Below are 21032 nucleotides of genomic sequence, written 5' to 3'. Positions count from 1 at the left end.
GTTGCAGCCATACTCCCAGATTCACCCCCCCCCATGAAAAAGTATACAATAATCCACAGCCCTGGAATGCTTCACTGTTATGCATGGGTGGCTTGTGTTAAACTGCACCCCCTCCATTTTTACTTGTTTTATGAGTTTATATTTGTTCTAGTTATTTATTTTAAAACAAAAATAAATTTATTTTTCTATCCTTAAAGTCTTGGAACATATACAGGTCATAGATCAAACTGCACATATGTAGTGTTACAACCTGGTTGGGCCGTGGAACAGCCAGGTGTTAGTCAACTGTACAGTACAGGGAGATTACACAATGTGACACCTCCTCCATTGTTAACCTGGTCAGCATGACATGACTTGTCATTTGCTTCGGCACAGGAGGGGTACTACAAGAACCACAGAACTGTCAAAAAAGGTTACTGGAAAGGGCACCTCTCCTGGCAGTTCTTGTACTTATGACAACACAGCCACAAGTTCCTTCACTTATTAGAGGAAAGAGTTCTCTATCTGAAAGGTGTGGAGGCCACTGAAGTTACCAACCTGGAAGCTGGAAGACATTTTGTCTATTACACGGCTTCCTGATCCTTTACTTTACTTCTCTCTCCTTTCCACCTCCCACATTGACTATACAAGGATGTTCCCACTGCTCCTTTTTGTGGTTTTCTGAAGGTAGGAAATGGCACTCTTATAGTAGCTTACTGGACCAAAACAGGAAGCAGCTATTTCATCATTGGTTCTGTCTGTATCAAGTGACTAGTGCCAGATGCAGCCTGATGTAGCTGAAGTATACCTCCCAACCGTACCAAATTGCTCGGTTTTTACCGAGTTTTGGGGTTTGAATGATGGGGTGCCACGATTCCAGAGTGGCACCCCTTCATTTCCGATTTTTTCCAGCTTTTGTTTTGAATTTTTTCCCCCCTTGCTTTTGAGCTGATGTCATCATGTGTGCAATGACATCAGCTTCACCAGCCTGTTGGAATTGAGCTCAAGGGCTCACGTTCATTTCCAGCTTTCATTTCCGGCTGTTTGAATACAAGCGCACAAGGAAAAGAACTGCTGCTGCTGCGAGAGAATAGGGCTGCCTATCTGCATTAAGGAAAGAACTGCTGTGTGCTGCCTGGATCTACCTGCATCAAGAAAAAAACTGCTGCGAGAAAACGGGGAATGGGACTGACTTATCTTCATCAAGCTAGGGACAGAGGGACTTCAGAAACAAAAACAGAACTGCAGCTGCACAGAGTTTATTTTCTGCAAGCTGGAGTTCATGTAGCAGAGAACGGTGAGCTAGTTTTATTTCCTGCTGAGTTTATTTCTGCAAGGGGTGAGCCAGAAGCTAGTATTATTTCCTGCAAGTGTGTGTTTTCAGCAAGAAGTGTGTGCTGCGAATGAAGTTTTATTTGCTGCTGTTTCTGAAAGTGTGTGCTGCGGAGTATGCGAGTGAACCAGAAGCTGTGTGTGTGTTTTTCGGCCAGCTGCCAGCAGCTGAATGCGACGCGACCGGAGTTTCAGCCAGCAGATGAATGCGACCAGAGTTTCAGCCAGCAGATGAATGCGACCAGAGTTTCAGCCAGCAGATGAATGCGACCAGAGTTTCAGCCAGCAGATGAATGCGACCAGAGTTTCAGCCAGCAGATGAATGCAACCGGAGTTTCAGCCAGCAGATGAATGCGACCGGAGTTTCAGCCAGCAGATGAATGTGACTGGAGTTTCAGCCAGCAGATGATTGTGACCGGAGTTTCAGCAGGTGTGTGTGTGTGTGTGTGTGTGTGTGTGTGTGTATGTGTGTGAAAATGCCCCAACTGCATACACTTCATGGCTAGAGGTACTTATGCTCAAACTCTGTACCTTGGGTACAGGTAAAAAGAGTCTAAAGTCTAGAGTAGCCACCACCACTTATGCCTCATATTGTTCTATTCCTCATTAAAAAAACACTGAAGGACTGAATTCACTAAATATTGACAGGCATTTGAATTCAGACTTCATATTCTTCACAAAATAAATGGTAAAGTTTATAAAATCAGTATTTGAAATTTGTCCCCATTTTGGGAGTGTATTCCCCCATTATTGGCTATGTCCAGGTTTTTTGTGCTAGCGGGTTGAGAGCAGTGGTGAGAAATGAGAACTGAATTCACTAAATGATATTGCTTTGGCTTAGTGGTGTGTTCTGATTATAGTGCACAATGTCCTGGATTCAGGACTTGGCAATAAAATGCATGGTGGTAACACATTTTATTCAAGCAACTTTCCAAATTTATACAAGCAATGTTTGAAACGTGTCCCTGGTTTTTGGTCTTTGCCCCCCCCCCACCAAAAAAAAAAAATTGAAAATAAGTGTGTTTGTTTCATTGCCTACTGGAAAAATGTTTAAACAAGTTTAAAATGCACTGTAACTTAAGGCTAACAAGTGTGCTGTATTATACAAGGAATATAATTTAATAGTCAGGAAGGTGTATCAAAGAAAAAAACATGTGTATGTTTTGTGTGCAGGGGAGGCAATGATTTGAAAACAGCCCAAAGGTAATCTTTATCCACCACTGGCCAGATATATTTTCTTTGGATGTGCTGTGGGTTTTAATGCTCTTTCAATGAATGTGAGTTTAAAGGACAGAGAAGTTTTAATTCCAAGTCAGTTTTCATTGTGAGACAGTATTGCTTTGTTTAGCAGATATCTATTGGTGTTTGTGCATTGTGATATAAAATGTAAAATAAAATCCAAATCATTGTAGAAGTAAAGCAGTATGGACACATTAGTGTTTATGGTAAATGGGGTGAAATAGCCAGGTAATGGGACATTGGGATGGCTGCAGGGTGACTCTGGTGCTATATTTTGGTTCTGTTCAGTTTGCGTTTTAACGTTGGTATCCCACAATCCCATTGGAGTGGGCGGGATGTAATTATGATTGCAAATTTTATGTTAATCAGTGTACATATTTGTACCTATTTTTCATGGGCCTTGTCCAGATTTTTGATGTTTCCAGGTTGAGAGGTATGAGCTAAAGCCTGAAGCATTAACGTAACCTGGAAAATGTGAGGTAGTGTGAACTGTAGAACTTGTTCTGGAATTTAGTTAGATGGAGCAAAAATTATAAGCACAAAAAGGAATTTAAAAACTGTTTTTTAATAACATTTTATTGAAGTTGAAAGTTATGTTGCCTACAAGTGTCAGTATACATGTTTTCCTGATAAAGGATTTGTCAAGGAGTAGGAGCAAGAAAGGGCCACATATATAAAAAATTATAATGCCAGGTATATATTAAATCTCCACACTTTTTGCACATACCTTGCTTATTTTTTTCACATTTTAAGTTATTTATTCTGGTTTACTGAGGACTGACTGAAAGCATCATCACAATTAAAGTAAACGTGCCAAGGTTTAGATATGATGTGGTCCACCAACAATATTGACATGTTTTACCACTGTCTTCTCTTTTTTAGCTCGGATAATTCATTAAGTGCTTACCCAATGACATTAATACATTTCTTTTGGTCACATGGGAGCATTTCTCTAGTTTTCTTTGTGAAACTAGAAGTTGTACAAATGTAACTTTTGTTTTTGATTGCTTATTTAATGGCATAGAGGACCAGTTGACATAATTGTTAAGCTCTTCACCTCCAATGCACAAGTGCAAGGTTCAGTCTTGACTGCTGACCAATGCCTCAATGGAATTTGCATGTTCTCCCTGTGGGGTTCCTCTATTCTCCCAAAAACATGCTGAGTGTTTCCACCCCAGGCTCACCCAAGAATGGAGTTGTAGGCAGCAGCACATACTCTATATGGGGTCTATAGGGGGAAGAGTTGTATAGACCAACCACTCTGAGTATCTTCTAGATAGGAGGGCACAGATCACAAACTGTGTGCAGTGTCAGGGCTAGTCACTCAACAGTATAAAAACTGGCTCTACATGACTCAGTCATGTTGACTAATGTTGCCAAAAACAAGCATGGGTATTTGCCGGTGATAAGTGGTTTGAGGACCTGCCCTACTCCGACCTACACCAGGGATCCATACTAATGGTGGGTAGTGTGCATGTGCTCATATTGGCCAGTGTATGCCACCATAAAGCCCAGCAGCTCTTGGTCAATAAGCTACTGGCCAGCCTGTGTCCAATTACCCAGCTTGGGAAACCTGGACAGCTCTGTTGAGTGAAAGCTGGATGTAAAACCAATAAGTGAACAAAGAATTGTTACACTCAATGAAGGTGATGACATAACGGTAAGGAGGAGAATGGACATCCTATGTATCCAGGAGACAAGATGGAAGGGCAGTGCAGCAAAGCCACATGGCTTAGGATCCAGGGTCTACTTCTCAAAAGGAGGACAAAACAGAAACTGTGTGGAAACTGTGGTGAGGGAGAGGCTTCAGAAGACAGTGAGGGCTGCCATCAGAATTAGTGGCAGGCTCATGTTAATCAGACTTTATTGTAAGGATAGTGCTCTACTCACAATCTCTGACAGTGAGGAAAAAAATGCATTCAGACAGCGGTTGCAGGACCTGCTAGATAAACCATGGGAATTAATTGGTGTTGATAATGAGTTACTTGCATGCACATTTCTCAGCAGACAGAACAGGATATGAGGACTGCCTAGGTTCATATGAGTGTCGCAACAGGAATAAAGAAGGACAGGCCATTTTAGACTTCTGTCATGCAAATGGCTTGATGGTGGCCAACACACGGTTCAGCAAGACAGTCACTAGATCACATACAAGAGTGGCCAACATACAACTCAGGTAGACTTCCACCTAGTAAGGAAAGGGCATTGTGGTAGAATCAGTGACTGTAAAGTAATCCCTAGTGAAAAAGTCTGTCCACAGCATAAACCACTGGTTGTCACAATCAGATGCAAGCAGTGGTCAGAAAAGGTTCCAAGATAAACAGGGACTAGGCTGAAGACCTGGAAGCTGACAGTGGAGAAAACCCAAGACTTCAGGGAATTACTTAGGGCTCTAGCACCGCAGGAAGAAGAGAAAATAGGTGGAGATGAAGAAAAATGGCAGCACCTCAAAACAACATGTCTGAGGATCAACAGTTATGGGGCTCAGCCAGGTATGAAAGCAAGGGATATAAGGAAAACTGGAAGTGAAATGCAGAAGTAAAGGAAGTCATCCAAAGAAAGGAGGAGCACAGGAAAAAGTGGGAGCTAGAAAAGACAGATTAGGCTAAGAAGAATACTGGCTGTCCAACAAAGAGGCTAAGAGAGGAGTTGCAATAGCAAAGAAAAGGGCATCACAGGCACTCAACCAATTTCTGGAAGGTCAGCAGCAAAGATTAATGGTCCAGCTCGAATAAAAAGTAAAATATCAAGGAAAAAACGGCTTATGAACCAAACCACAGCAAGTAATATCCTCATAAAAATATTTTGAGAGTGCTTTCGCAGCCAAAACAAGCTGCTTCATCAGACAAATTCAAACGATAAAGACACCATATATAAAATACTACCAGCCAATAACAAAAGGCAAACAATCAACTCATTAGATAATTAAAATCATACTGAAGTACCATGTCCTAAAGCTAGTCACAAATGCAAAACAATGAATATAAATCATCACCAACACTACTAAAAGATATACCAAAAGCTAAATATAGGAACTATAAATTTAGGAACTAAGAGTTTTAGTTTAAAGAAAGTTTGTAATCCATATACCTGCACCTCCTGTAGTTGTTCGCCTTCTCCTGCCTCTGGTCACTGATTGATTCTAGGCCTTCCCGCCTTCTTGGCTCTTCCCGCTCCATTCACCCTGCGGGCTCATTCTGCTCCCCTACCCTGCCCCCATTTCCCACCCGCCCCCAGTAAACCTACATTTAACCTTATCCTATAGTCCAACCCCCCTTGCCAACCTATCAGAATACCCCTCAGTATTAGCACATCCCTCTTCTTCAGCCTATTAAGAGTCACTCTCTACCCTCCCATTCTTTTTCCCTCCCCTCCCTACCACACCCCTAACACTATCTCTTATTAGCTTCCCTTTTAACATTTACTATCTCCCTCTACCATGCTCAGCCTTCCTTCTAAAGTCCTAATCTACTCTCCCATCATCTTACTTCTACTATCTCTATACCATTTAACCTCCTATAATAACTGTCATGTGCCCTCTCCCCCTTTGACTCCCCAGCACCACCACACATCCCACTTTCACAACATCTCTGCTTCACTAATTCCCTCCCACCCTATCCTTCTCTTAAAAATAAAAAATTTTCTCATCTTTGACAACAACTACAAACCAACCCAAACTCACTACCATCATCATCTACCAAAACATAACTCTAGTAAACATATCCCAAACATTACTTGCCATCACTGAGCTGGTGACATACACCCCAACCCAGGTCCAAACTTCTCTCCTACAAATCAGTCTTGCTCCAACAAAATAATTACACATAAAAACCTCAAGTTCCTAACAATTAACGCCCAAAGCCTAAAAAATAAGTTCTCTCTCCCATGCCTGGCTCTCCCATAACTCCCCAGACATAGCTGCCATCTCTGAAACCTGGCTAAAACCACATATTAATGACTGAGTTTCTACCTCCAGGATTTCATTCTCTCCAATCCGACCGCATTAATAGAAGAGGAGGTGGAGTTGCTTTAATCTACTCTAACCTCCTAACTTTAACCCCATACGCCAACACCATTCCCACTTTTAATAATTCTGAACTAGTTATTGGCATACTAAAAATAAACAACCACGAAAAATCATCTGTATTATTTCCCTCTATATTCCTCCTGGTAACAATACCAGTACACTGGAAAATATCTTCTTATGGTCCTCATCCAACATTAAACTTGAAACCATTATTTTGGGAGATGTAAACATTGACTGGGGAAAAATCAATAACCCTAATCCATTCATAACTATCAACCTACTCAACTTCACCCAACTTACCAACTCCATTACCAGACCTAACAAAACTAACCCCCCTGGCCCCATACTTGACTGGATACTAGTATCACATCCTAACAAAGTTATAAAATGTGGTGTCAATCCTGACCCATTAGGAGACCACCTCCCTGCCTTCATTCGAGCCACTCCCTCCTCCCCTCTCTCTCACCACTTTATTCAAACTCGTAACCTAACTAACTTTAATCAAAATTCTCTCTCTAACTCCCTGAAATTAACCAACTGGAACCCCCTAAACCTCTGCCTCTAGATAAAGCGGTCAACTACTTCAATACTACATTCTTAACTATCCTTAACTCCCTAGCTCCAATAAGAAGAAAAAGAATCAAAACTAAAACCACCCCTTGGCTCACCAATGAGACAAAAAAGATTATGCTTCAAAGGGATAAAACCTGGAAAGCTTACCATAAACATAAACAGCCCGATATGTTCCTTAAATTTAAACTAAGAAATCTTGCAAAAAAATAGTCATTACAGACAAAAAAATCTTACTACATCAAACTACAAGAAAACCACACAAAAAATCCTAAACAGTTCTGGAACTCCATTAACTCCCTCCTTAAACCAGGTACAAAAAACAATCCCTGCCCTGATACCAGCAAATCTGACCCAGAAATTGCCTCACTATTCAATTCCTTCTTCACCTCCTCTATTGCTGAACTTACCAAGACTTTCACTAATAACAACCCTCCCCCCAAATCAATCTCCCTCTCCTTCTTCACCTCAACCCTCTTTCAACCTCAAACCAGTACCCACCAACCTAATAAAGAAGCTACTCTATAAACTAAAGCCTTGCTCCAATGCCCCTGATAACATTCCTTCTACCTTCCTTAAGATAGCCTCAGACTCCGTTGCCTTTCCCATCAGCATCCTAATCAATAGATCTCTACTTGAATCCTATGTACCCAAAATCTGGCAATCTGCTTTCATTCTTCCACTCCACAAAGGGGGCAAAAACTGTAATGTCTCCAATTTCCATCCCATTGCTATCCTCTCCCCTATATCCAAAATCCTAGAAAAATGCATCCACCTACAGCTCATGCCTTTCCTCACTGAACACCAACTACTCTCCCCTACCCAGCACGGCTTCCAGCCTGGACACAGCACTAACACTGCCCTACTCTCCTTCCTTCACTCTGTAAACTCTGCACATGACTCTGGTAACTTAGTATCATCCATTCTACTAGACCTATCCAAAGCTTTTGACACCATCTCCCACTCCCTCCTTCTAAACCACATCTCTGACCTCAACCTGAGCCAAAAAGCTCTCCGCTGGTTCTCTAGCTACCTCTCAAACAGGTCCCAAGCCGTGAAATGGGGCCAAGCAACATCTACCATCCTTCCTACCAACACCGGTGTACCTCAAGGCTCCATTCTTGGCCCTTTACTATTCAATATCTTTATCAACAACTTTCATAAAGCCATCCCCAACACCACAATTGTGCAATACGCCGATGATTCCACTCTGATCTGCCACGCCCCTAACCTTACAGAGCTCCAAGCACTAACCAAAGCAGCATTTTATACTGCTGAAAACTGGATGTTCCAAAACCATCTCTCCCTTAATGCCAACAAAACTAAGATCCTGCTCTTCTCCCCCTCCAAATCCTCTCCTCTTGATAAAAGCTCTTTCCAAATAACTAGCCTCAACAATTCCGTGATTGAAATAGTAAACTCCACTAAACTTCTGGGTGTTACAATTGATGACCTGTTCAAATTCAACACTCATATTCAGCTAAACATAAAAAAAAACACATATAAAACTTGGTCTATTGTATAGAAACATCCACTTTCTGTCCCCTTCCACTAGGCAAACCTTTGCCTCTACTTACCTCCTTCCCTCTCTACTATATGGTGCTCCACTGCTCACTAACCTATCTTCTACCCTTAACTCCAAATTGGAATAATGCTACAATAAAATCTCCAAATTTGCCACCAAATCCAAATCCTCCTCCCATCACTGCACCTCCCTCCACTCTCTAAACTGGCTTGAACTCCCTAATCAACTTTACTTTCTACAGCTCACCACAACCCACAAACTAGTGTTCCATCCCACTAACTGTCCTGCTCTTTCCAATATTCTGCAACCCTACACCCCCCTCAGATCCCTTAGATCTTCTCACCAAAACCTGATCTCAGTACAAAAACCTAAGCGCCCTGCAGGTCAACTTCTGTTATCCTTTACCCTTGATAAGAAATGGAATGCCCTACCCTCCTCCCTAAGATACTGCAACAACCTAGATAACTTCAAAACCCAACTCCATTCTCACCTCTATCTGAATAGGATCTGCAAGTGTACTCTCCAACCTACACCAGTCCAACTATCCTCCCCCTTCTCTCCAGGCTAACCTCTATAACCCCATGATCCTTCTCCAATCTTTCCTAAAAATACCAAAGTATTAGCAACTAAAGCATTTTTACTCTATATGCTTAAGCTACCCAAGCGTACCTCATACCTTCCTCACCTCTTATAAAATACTAATTGCTTAAGCATCCAACATTAAAGTTTAATGTCTTCTTTCTCTTTGCTTTTTTCTCTGCCTTTTTATATAGTATATATAATTTTATATAATAAGCCAATTCTTGCCAAATTGAAACCGTCAATAATTTTGCTATTTTGCTAATTCTAGTAATCTGATACTGTTTGTAGACTACTTTGTAACCACCTGTTCAACGTGTAATGTTTCTTCTGTGTCTGAACTATTTCTTGTAATTAAAATTGTTGTTTTTGTGTAGCTTTTCTCCCCGGGCCTCCACTGAAAACAGGCCCCCATGCCCAGTGGACTTCCCCGGTAATCAAACTGAAATAAATAAATAAATATATCTAAACATATGTTATATGAAATTTCAAAGTATGCTTATATGTAGAAGTATATACAAGAAGATCCGAATAGTCACCTAGAAATCTGCCATGTCTGTAGGACTTGTTTAATAGATATCATGTCATTCAGGTCTTTCCCTCTAACAGCTCTCATCCTAATGATCCATCTAAACTTGCTATTTTCTGTCCTGATCCTGACACCCCCCCCCCTCACATTCACTAGGATGAATAATGTTTATGGCCATAAACTTAAAAGAGTGTGCAGGACCAGACTCCATCACATGTCTAGCAAGTGCATTAGTATTTATAGCCTTCCTTATATTATAAAAATGTTCTCTTATGTGGTCTCTAAGCCTTCTATCGGTCTTGCCAATATAGAAGGCCATGTATACCTTGCAATAAGCTAAATATACCACATGTAATGAACTGCAGTTAGCATATACACTAAAATTTACAAGCTTATGCATGTCTGGATGCATAAAACTACTAGTGGCATCCAAACAACTACAAAATTTACATCTGTTACAAGAATGGGTGCCAATATTAACTGTGGCAGGTGGGACCCCAAGCTTGGAATAACATAGCAACCTCTTTAATGATTCATTATTTTTAAACATAAACCTAGGAGTTGGATCCACAATCGACTTGATTTGTGGGTCTGTACACAAGACACACCAATTCCTCTTAAAGACGTCCTGTACCATTCTAACATTACTGGAATAAGTGAAAGGGAGCCTCAAGGTGTCTGCAGTATATTTTCTGTCCTCACTCATAGAGGTCTGTTCTGAAAAATATGGTTTCCCTTTACCCAATCTTAAAGATGGTATAGTTGACAGCACCTCATTAACCTAATTTTCCCTGTAACCTCTCTCTGTAAATCTAGCTTTCAAAATATCAACTTCATATAGAAAGCCTTATTCTTTTGCATTTAATCTAGATGCACGGAGACTTTGTCCTTTTATAACATTTTTAAAGATGAGTATTGGGTGCATACTCTGCTGGTGAAGATATGTGTTTCTATGACCGCTTTTCCTAAATACCCTTGTACCTATACTCCCATTCACATATTTAAGTATCTTAACATCTAGAAATTCCATCTCACTTGTTGAACTATTAATGATGAATCTCAAAAAAGGGGTACTGTTGTTCATATATCTACGCAAGTCCAAGAGGGACTCATCAAGACTTCTGCTTCTATGGGTTTGGGATTGCATCTTTACCTCTAATCACTGTCTGGGCTAGAGTTTTGTTTGTCCTATTTGTATCCATGTGTGTTTTCTTTGAATATTCCAGCTCCCTTCACCTCCCAAAACATGCTAACTGAGTATATATGGACTGTTCTAAACAGTCATAGGTTCATAGGTTCATACTAGGCTATCTGCCCGAGGGCATTTACAAGCCTAGCCCATCGTTTTGTGGCTTACGCCACCCCTTTAGTATGGGGAACTATACCCCTTATTTTGCTGTGCCTCTGTCGAGCAGTGACACTGAGGTAATCCCTGGGGTATATCTGCGATCTCCCATCCATTGGTCAAGATTTCTCTTGAACAAGGCCAGCGAGGTGCTCTGCCTCACATGTACCGGGATTTTGTTCCACAGCATAGGAGTCTTTGGGTGATGAATCTATCCCTCCAGCACGTCCTATTAATAGCCGTGTCGAGGTTTAAGTCTCCTGCCCTTGTGGCTCTGATGGATCTAGATTTTTGAGGTGAAGCATATTCATCAAATCTGGGTTTGACATGGCCTTGTATGTTAGGCAAAGGTCACCTCTGAGCAAGCGGTAAGCGACTGAATAGAGCTGGAGTTCTTTCAGTCGGGCAGCATAGGACAGATTTTTGAGACCCTTTATCCTTTTGGTGAGGAACTTTTGCGGCCTCTCCAGCTGCTGCAAGTGTCGGGTCAGATACATTCCGAATGGGGCATTGTACTCAATCATTGGTCTGATGAGTGATGAGTAAAGGGAGACTATGACCTCCCTTGATCTAGATGAGAATCCCTTCATGATAAGGTGGGCAATGTAGAAGGTCTTCCTAACTACTTTAGCTACATGGGTGTCGAATGACAGACTACTATCAACCTGGGTCCCCAGGTCCCTGATAACTTCTTTTGTGCACAGTGGATTGCCACCTATTTGGTAGCTAGGGGTAACCTTGATTTTCCCGAAGGGTATGACTATGCATTTTTTGGCATTTAACTTTAGGCCGTGGCTCTGGCACCAGTTATCCGTTTCTGTGAGACCCTTCTGAAGGATATCTGTGTCAGATGTGTTTTCTACTATGGCGCCCAGTTTGCAGTCATCTGCAAACTTTGTCAGCCATAACCCTCCTGTGTTTGCTTGTACTTCGGAAAAGTAGATGCCAAACAAGAGTGGGCCCAGGACTGAGCCCTGATATAATAACTTACTTCTGCCGTTGTGATGGGGATCATGGCTGAAAATCGTCTGAGATAGACCAGTTCACCTACCTGGTTAACGAATAAATAAAACAAGAATATGGTTAACAACATATACATGTGTGTGTGTGTGTATGTGTATATATATATATATATATATATATATATATATATATATATATATCTATGTATACACATATATGTACACACACACACATACACAAGTAAAAAAATATGAGCAGCAGCATGTTATTGAGTTAGCTGTTCACTACAGCGGTTTTGCTGAACATCTGTAAAACAAGCTAAGTTGTAGCATAAATTATGAATGTCCATGAGTTTAGTGACAGACAATAAACTGCACCTGAAGAGTATGGTTGGCCTTCTCATGTGTTCTTTCTCAATACAGTGAAGTTAGAAAAAAGAAAGAAAGATACTACTACCGCAGTACTGCGTGTAATACTCACTCCGAGTGCAGGACGCTTGGACGGTGAATCCTGATGTCCATGAGCTCCATGAATTCGATGCCTCTGAACCAATTCATCAGCTGAAGGATCTGTCCAGTAGTGGTCAGATGTTTTGAGTTTCGTATACTCCAATGCACATGGTCCAACTACAACAGACAATAACAAAGCAGTTTTGTAAATATTTATGTAGTTACGGTAGCCTTCCTCTGAATGAACACATGCTTAGATCCTTTCAATTAATTCTCCTGAGTTGACCAGGCCTATTGGATGTAACAGTAGTTGTATATCATTTGACCTGACATCAACATCACCAAATGGTATCAGGGTTGTCATATGTTCTACTTTATGCAGGACAGTCCTTATTTCGGCTGCTGTGTCCTACAAAATATCATGGAAAATTACACATGTTCTGAGATTTTAAGTAAAAAAAAAAATTCCTAGTCTTCTTTAATAAGTATACATGAAACACCTACATTTTACATAAAAATATATAAACACCAAGTACTATAACAGCGAGTTTTTATTTTGTCAAAAAAGTAAGGTTAAGCACCTTGCTTTAGCTGTGGATTAAGTTTGTCCCACAAAATGTCACATTTCTGTAACAAGCCCCACTTTTGGCATTTAAAAAGAAGACAGAAGGTAAGGATTGGAGATATTTTCCTCTACTGCTCAAATAAATGGTAAACATTTTCATTTTCAGGTCATTGGAGCAGCCAAAAGACTAGATTTCTGATTCATTATTAGATTTGATTTTTAAAGGTTTTTAAATGTAAACCGTTTCTTATTCACTTCAGTATAAAACTTTAATCCACAGTTACTAAAAATGGACAAGAAGGATTACTTTTCAGTCAAATATTGCTTACTTTCTGGAGTATTTCATTTTGTAATCCATTTTTTCTTACGTTTGCTGGTTTATTTTTTAATACCTTTATTAAATTATCACTTAAGACACAGGCAAACATAACATTAACAGAAAATAAAACAAACCATATTAACATTTCTTCCATTGACATACATTACACACCACATATCTTTTCCAACTATCGTCAGTCCAATATTACAAAAACTGATGAATTCCCGCATTCCATTAAACCTTTCCATTCATTTCTATGTAATTTACTCCTTCCCTTTTATAAACAGCACATTCAATATTTCAAATACAGTTGGTTTATACTTTGATTTCTATTTTATAGTAATTGTTTTTTTGATAGCCAACACAATTAAACTTAATGAGATACTTTGTCTAGGCAACTCAGATCATGTGTCCCAGCCTCCAAAAATAATTCCATTAGTTAGAGCCATTTCCTCATTCAATATTTCTGACAAGAGTACTCTGTAGGGAATTTTTGAAATCTACCAACTCATTACACTCCCAAAGCCTAGTACCTACCTATGAACATACATTTACAATTACCTTTTTCATCCCCATCACACCTCCAACATTTGCTATCTACCTGAGAGAAAATTCTTTGAAATCTGCTTAGGGTATAAAAAAACCTATGCAAACACTTCCAGGTAAAAATCCTATACTTTCTGGATTCTGTTGCATACTTGGGAGCTGCATATATGTCTTTCCATTGTTCTCTTTTAAATTGCTTTTCCAGTCTCTCTTCCTAATCTTTTCTAACCTCTGACTGATTCTTAGTTATCATGCAATATTTTATATGCCTTACTAATTATCCATTTTTAACAGCAGCTTCTGTTCTAGATTCAACTACAATCAATCAATGTTGAGACAGTAGTTTACAGCTATAAAAATGAGGATGGTGTAGATACCATATAATGAAAAGTAAAATTATTTGTCTATAGTATATTCAAACAACTGCTGAAGGAATACCCCACTGTAAACCACTGATCCAAAGAAAATTAACAGATCAGTAAAAATCAAGCACAGAGCATGCATATCATATGACAAATTATTTCAATGAGTGTAAAACAGCTAAAATCAATGAAAAGAGTCCAACAAATTGACAAAACAGACTAACTGCATATATGCTATGAACACATGCAGTGCTTAGGTTACGGTACCTTCCGTTTTCTCCAGTCTTTTCCTACTTTACTTAAAGAGTCATGCACATTCAGTTATGGAAAAGAAAAAAAGGATAATTTCAAAAAGAGTTGCAGTTATGTACATTCTTACCTAAAAGAGATGCCAAGATTGGTCCACAAACTGGATCTGCTATTAAAGCTTCTTTTTCATAAAATTTACTGGAAGAAAAAAGTAAGCGTGATGGTTAAAACCAATGACGTAAGGTGCTATATAAAAACAATGGTTACAATTTTTAGCACCCTAACCACAAAGCTGCTTAGCTCTAAAACTGTAATAATTATGTAACATGCACTTTTATATACTATACAATCTAAGATAACTTCCAAAGTATTTTCAGAAAAAAAAACTATATATTAATTTTCCCTGGTTGCATACATTGTACTGCTTATGGAATCAAATATTTAGTGAACGTCCTTTTACAAGAAGTTTCACAGCAAATAAATATGCACAAATAAGTGGCAACATACTTACTATTAAAGGCTAAATATAAAAAGACAGTGCCAATTGTTTTGTCCTACACAGGACTCAACTGAGTATTCACAAAAGGCTGGCTAGAAGGGTACAGACTGGTAAAACTAATGTTTGACCACCACAAAGCATAAATACAAAAAATGGAATAGACTAGAGGGCTATGCAATCTGACCATAGTTTCTATAATTCTGTATACCTTCCACGGATGTCTGCTCTTCAGAATGCTAAATTATCACTATGGCATACCTGTTTTAATCATGTTCTGCATAAATGACCTCAGCTGGCAAACTGTAACCACGAAGTCACATTTATGAAGAAATACACAATTATGCTTACTTAATTGTGTAATTATATCTGTATGAGTGTATAGCAAGGGAACCAATCGGGTTCTGAAAGAGGAGACAAGAGACCAGTAAGACCATTCAGTAACAGTCACAAAATGTCACTTAGGAAGACTCAAAGGTGCAGGTCGAACAACCACTGGACAGAAGTCCAACCGTAGAGCACAGGTAGAAGATACTATCTCTGTAGAGGCAAAGGAGTTAACGGACGACTCATGGGAAAAGAGTTCTGAATAACTTGGTAAAGGATAAGATATTTTAGTAAATGACAGCAGATAAGGGGTATCACTCTTGTTACAACATGTACTTAAGATAATGTAAATGTCATGGACAAATTTTTAATGATAAAGTATGCAAAAAGGTATGGTTGAAAGATGCCTATAACGCAAACAAATGTGTATATGTAGCTATTACTGACTTTTTTTGATACAGGTTTAATTAAGATATTTTTGAATTTATGACAGTGAAGAATCACAGAATATAACTGTGTTTTTGGGATTCCCAAGTTACATTTGGATATGTTAGTACATCACCTTTAGATCCACGGCCAGTGCAACAGTTCAAAAATGGAACCACGACAGTGGTGGTAGAATATTTTTCAAACCATGCAATAAAAAAAGTGCAATCATTTGTGAAAGATATCTTTTAATTTATAAAAAAGATGAGGGATTTATCAATTGGAACTACAGATGTACTTGACATAACTGTTATGGTTTGCTAGCCTTGAGAAAATGGTTATTGGACAGATAAAAATGTCAACAAGGAAAGTTGATTTAACAATAAGTTTACTGGAATTTGTTTTTGACACTTTATTTACAAAGGAATATTTTAAACAATTGACAGGACTGACAATGGGGCACTGATGACTCTCCCCCAGTTACAGAAAATTAGTAAGGTGTGAGTAGGAAGAAAAATTCATTCGGAATTCTGCCTTTTATGAATGCATTAATTTTTACTGTCAACATAACTATATGGATGGAGAACAAGACCAATTACAATAAATTAGATATTATACCAATAATTCTTCTGAATCTTTAAAATTTGAAGTGAAATATGATTTGGAAATTATTCAACAGACTGATGGGGTCAGCTATAGGGAAGGATACCAATGAGAAAAATGAGTTATACAGACCAGCAAGTGATACGATGGCAGAGTGTAAGGATAATAGGACTACAGCACAAAATCACAAGATGGTTTTGGATTACTCTGTGAATAGTATTGTAACAGAATCTGTACAGCACTCATCTACCTATTAAACTGATTCATTTGACTGTATATCTATTTATCAATCTTGGAAATGGTTGTGTGGACCGACTGTTTTAAGCATCAGTTGTGATGCACAGTACTCTCTTGGCCAGAAGAACGTGGACCATAGACTATGCACCATGTCAAGGCTGACCACTTGGTGGCATAAAAATTGTCTCTAGGTGATTTGATTACATTGACTAATGTCACAAAAAATGGGCATAGATATCTTCTGGTGTTAAGTGGGTTGAAGGCCTGGATTACTCTGATATATGCCTGGGACCCATGCTAATGGTGGGAGGGTTTTATGCAGACCTAGCAGTCAGTGTGCTCCCACCATAAAGACCTGCAGTCCCAAGGACAATAAGCTACTGGCCAGGTGGTATCCAGTTGCCCAATCTGGGTTACCTAGAACTGTTGTGTTTAGCAAAACCCGAATGTAAACACAATCAACTTGCCAAAAATAAACTAAGGATTGCTACACTGAATACAGGTTTAGGATGCAGCTTGGAAATGGATGGCATGATGGTAAAGAGGAGACTGGACATCCTGTGTATCCATGAGACAAGGTGAAAGGGCAGTGTGGCAAAGTCACTTGGCTTGGGACCCAGAGTCTACCACAGAGGAGTTACACAGTTGAGATATTGTGGTAGAACTGTGGTGAGAGAGAATCTTCTGAGGACAGTGAAGGATACTGTTAGAATTAGTAACAGACTCATGACAACCATACTGCCCTGTCTTTACACTGCAGTCTGAATGTCATGAGTCTGTCATTAGGGAAGTATTCATAGTCATATCCTATTACTCCACATAAGAGTTGTGGTAGTGATGAAGAGTGCTCTTTGACAGCAACTGCATGACCTGCTAGATAGGGTGGGTCAAAATGAGCTAGTGCTGATAATGGGGAACATTAATGGTTACATCAGGACAGAGAAAACAGGATACAAGGACTAAATAGAGAGGCCATACCACACTTATATCTGGCAAATGGCTTGAGGTTGACCAACTCATGGTTCACCAAGAGAGAGGTAGTCAAAAGATCATACACAAAAGTGGGTGGGCAACATACAAGTTAGATACATTTTGTACTAGTAAGGAAAGGGCATTGGATTCATAGGTTCATAGGTGTTTACTAGCCTAACGACCACAAGGGCCTTTTTAAAACTAGCCATACATCCCAGATCTCTGACACGTTCTATTACCCTTGATAAGTGTGAGCAGGGGCTTGGGAGATGAAACATTTACAAGCTAGTGCCTGGGAGATTAACCATTTACAGGTTACCTGTGTCCATTAGAGACATAGGTGCCAAACCAGGGATGAATTTCCTGTAGAATCAGAAACTGCATACTCATCACCAGTGAAACTACCATCTGTGGGATAAATCACTAGTGGCCACAATCATCTGGAATCTGTGAACAGAGAAGGCTCTAAGGTCAAGTGAGCCACGGATGAAGAAATGCAAGCTGACTGGAGTGAAAGCACAAGAGTTCCACGATACAGTCAGGGCTCTAGCACCTCAGTAAGAAGAGGACACAAGTGGAGAAGAATGGCAGCATCTCAAAACACCACGTGTGAGACACATGTGGCTGAGCCAGGTATGAAAATAAGGTAGATATGGAAAGCCAGTGGTGAAATGCAGAAAGCCTAGAAATTATAAGAAAAAAAAAAGGAGCAGCTAACTGACTGGGGAGATTATTTTTTTGAGTTATGCTACCGAATCAGAATTGTCTTCACATAGTAAAGCCTTGCTAAGTCTAATTATGGTAACCATCAAAAAAGCAATTACTAGAAAATGGAAATCAAAGTATAAACCAACTTTACTAGAAGTAGTGGATATAGTAACAGAGATAAAACAACTGGAACTGGGATCTTTAGAAAAGGGAAGGAGCAAACTACATAGGAAAAATGGGAATTGTGGGAACAATATATGCAGAGCAGGAACAGTGTTTAAGAGGCAGGATTTGAATGAGCCATATAATGCTTAACTGACAATGACTGGATGGTTTATATTTATAAGTGATGTATAATGTTTGCAACTACAGTTATTTCGGTGGTGTCTGTGATGTAAACTGTTTGCAACTAAAGTGGTAACATTTTGTAGGTTTTTCATTTATATAAATATAAGATTGCCTTTGTCATATGTGAAAATTTAATAAAGATGTTTGGGGAAAAAAAAAAGGAGCAGCACTTAAATAAGTGACAGCTAGAAAAGATGGATTAGGCTAAGAAGAAATATTGGTTGGCTAACAGAGCAATCACAATAGCAAAAGACAAACCATCAGAGAAAGTCTACCATCTTCTGGACAGTGACTCAGCAGATGGCACAAAGAAACTATATCAGGATGCAAGGAATTCAGAAAGATAAAGATGGTAGTTCTTAAAGTACTTTGATCAGTTTCTAAATGAAGAAAACCCCTTGGAGGCTAGGCTGCCCCATGCACAGCCTATGATGAAAGAGGAAGAAGAACTTACCCGAGAAGAGGTATGAAAACTACCAAGGAAAATGAAGTTGGGGAAATAAGCAGGCTCAGATAAAGTCACAATTAAGATCAAGATGGTGAGTGAATTAGGGGAGAAAAGCGTCCTGAAGTTACTCATCACAGTATGGAGAGAAAGGCATATCCCAGATGACTGGGCAACAATATACATTCTAGTGTCATTGTGCAACAATAAAGGGGATATTCACAACTGTGGGCAGCCCAGAAGTATCAAACTTCTGTCATGCTGCATGAAAGTGCTGCAGAAGGTGATTGATAAATGAATACACAGAGCAATATAAAATAAAATGGGAAATGAGCAGTTTGGATTCAGACCAGGATACAGCACAACTGACCCAGTATTTGCAGTGAAAGGCATATCTGATAAGGAAGTGTGGATGACCAAGGGTCCAACCAGCATTCCTAGACTTGGAAAAAGTATAAGACATAGTTCCATGAAATCTAATTTGGGCAGTTCTATGACAGTTCAAAATACCGGAAACATTGGTAGAATTAGTGCAGCTTATGGACCCAATGACAGCAGTAGGAATAGTGTTTGGATTCACAGAGGGATTCCCAGTGGGAATAGGTGTGCATCAGGTTTCAGCTCTCTGCCCACTGCTGTTTGTACTGGTGATGAACTACATTAGCAAACAGGTTAGAGGGGACAGAGCAACAAAGTTACTGTGTGCAGATGATGTGGCAGTACAGGCAGACTCTGGACAGAAACTTCTGCAGAGGATGAGAACGGAATGCAAAACAGAAAGTACAAGGGATGAAACTGAATACAGACAAGACAGCAAATGGGAAGATCAGAAGAAGCTTAAAACTGAGAGAGAAAGGAAGTCTGAATGAGGAAGTCAAAGCTAGAATCAGAGGTGTTGCAGGTAACTGGCGCAAAATTTCATGGGTAGTGTTATGTAACAATGCCAAATAAGCTGAAAACTAAAGTGTAAAAAACTACCTTACAACCTGTACTTCTGTACTGTATAAAAACCTGGACAGTGAAGGCAGAACACCTGAAGAAACTAGAAGAGATGGAAATGAGGTGCCTGAGGTAGGTGGCAAGATGCACACTGTGGGATAGACAAAGAAATGATGACATCAAAGCAGAAGCCAAAGTAGCCTTATTGTCAGAGAAGGTCAAAGAAAATGGATTATGGTGGTTTAGGCACACTTGAAGGAAAGTAAACAATGACGTGATGAAGACTGTTTGAGAGAGAAAGGAACAGGGCAGATGGATGGATTGCATGGCAGAATACCTGTGATAGTCATGCAGAAATGTCAAAGAAGGTAGGACAGTGGCACTAAATAGAGCGTTGGTGACAGCTGGTATGACACCCCAACCTCGTGTAGGAAAAACATGACTGGTGATGATGCGAAAATGGAAAAAATAAAAGTTTGTGTGTTATACAGACTGCAGAATGACAAACATTAACAATATTTTCTACAAAAGGAAGTGACAAAAACACACAAAATGGTGGCAAACAACATTAATACTGAGAAATGATATGTTTAGAGATGTATGTATGAAGCAAGCAGGTACACTATTTGTATAACTTCAGAAATGACAGGAACAGAACTTAAAATGGAAGAAATGGACATGGGAGGTGCTTTATTTAAGATTTATGTAACACAGTATGAGAAATGGTTTCAGTATAAAATAGATAAATCAAAAGTGAAATATGAAAATTGACAATAATGGATGAAAAGTAGAGTTGTGTAAAATCTTACCATAACAGCAGATGTCCTTCTCTTCACTGTTGCAGTATTCCTTACAGTAGAGATCCCTTGCTTTGGGCAGCCCGACATCTGGCCAATATACCAAAGCCTTTGATTATAATAGGACATCGTACATCACACATATACTCCCCGTGC

General features: G+C 39.5%; 1 protein-coding gene across 2 annotated transcripts in view; it reads right to left on the bottom strand.

Moving 5' to 3' along the window:
• The window catches only part of SGSM2 (small G protein signaling modulator 2), a 1814022-nt gene that overhangs the window by 602668 nt on the left and 1190322 nt on the right, over positions 1-21032 (bottom strand). For both annotated transcript variants that reach the window (XM_044054411.1, XM_044054410.1), the window contains exons 5-6: positions 14709-14776; positions 12569-12714 (exon numbers count right to left, since the gene is read on the bottom strand). In XM_044054411.1, the coding sequence (XP_043910346.1) occupies positions 12569-12714; positions 14709-14776 (214 nt within the window). The remainder of the gene's footprint in view (positions 1-12568; positions 12715-14708; positions 14777-21032) is intronic.

The sequence above is a fragment of the Protopterus annectens genome, chromosome 13.part0, assembly GCF_019279795.1.
Source record: "Protopterus annectens isolate FY-2018-M chromosome 13.part0, PAN1.0, whole genome shotgun sequence".
In the NCBI taxonomy this organism is placed as follows: domain Eukaryota; kingdom Metazoa; phylum Chordata; order Ceratodontiformes; family Protopteridae; genus Protopterus; species Protopterus annectens.
This window is presented reverse-complemented; position numbering and strand designations above follow the sequence as displayed.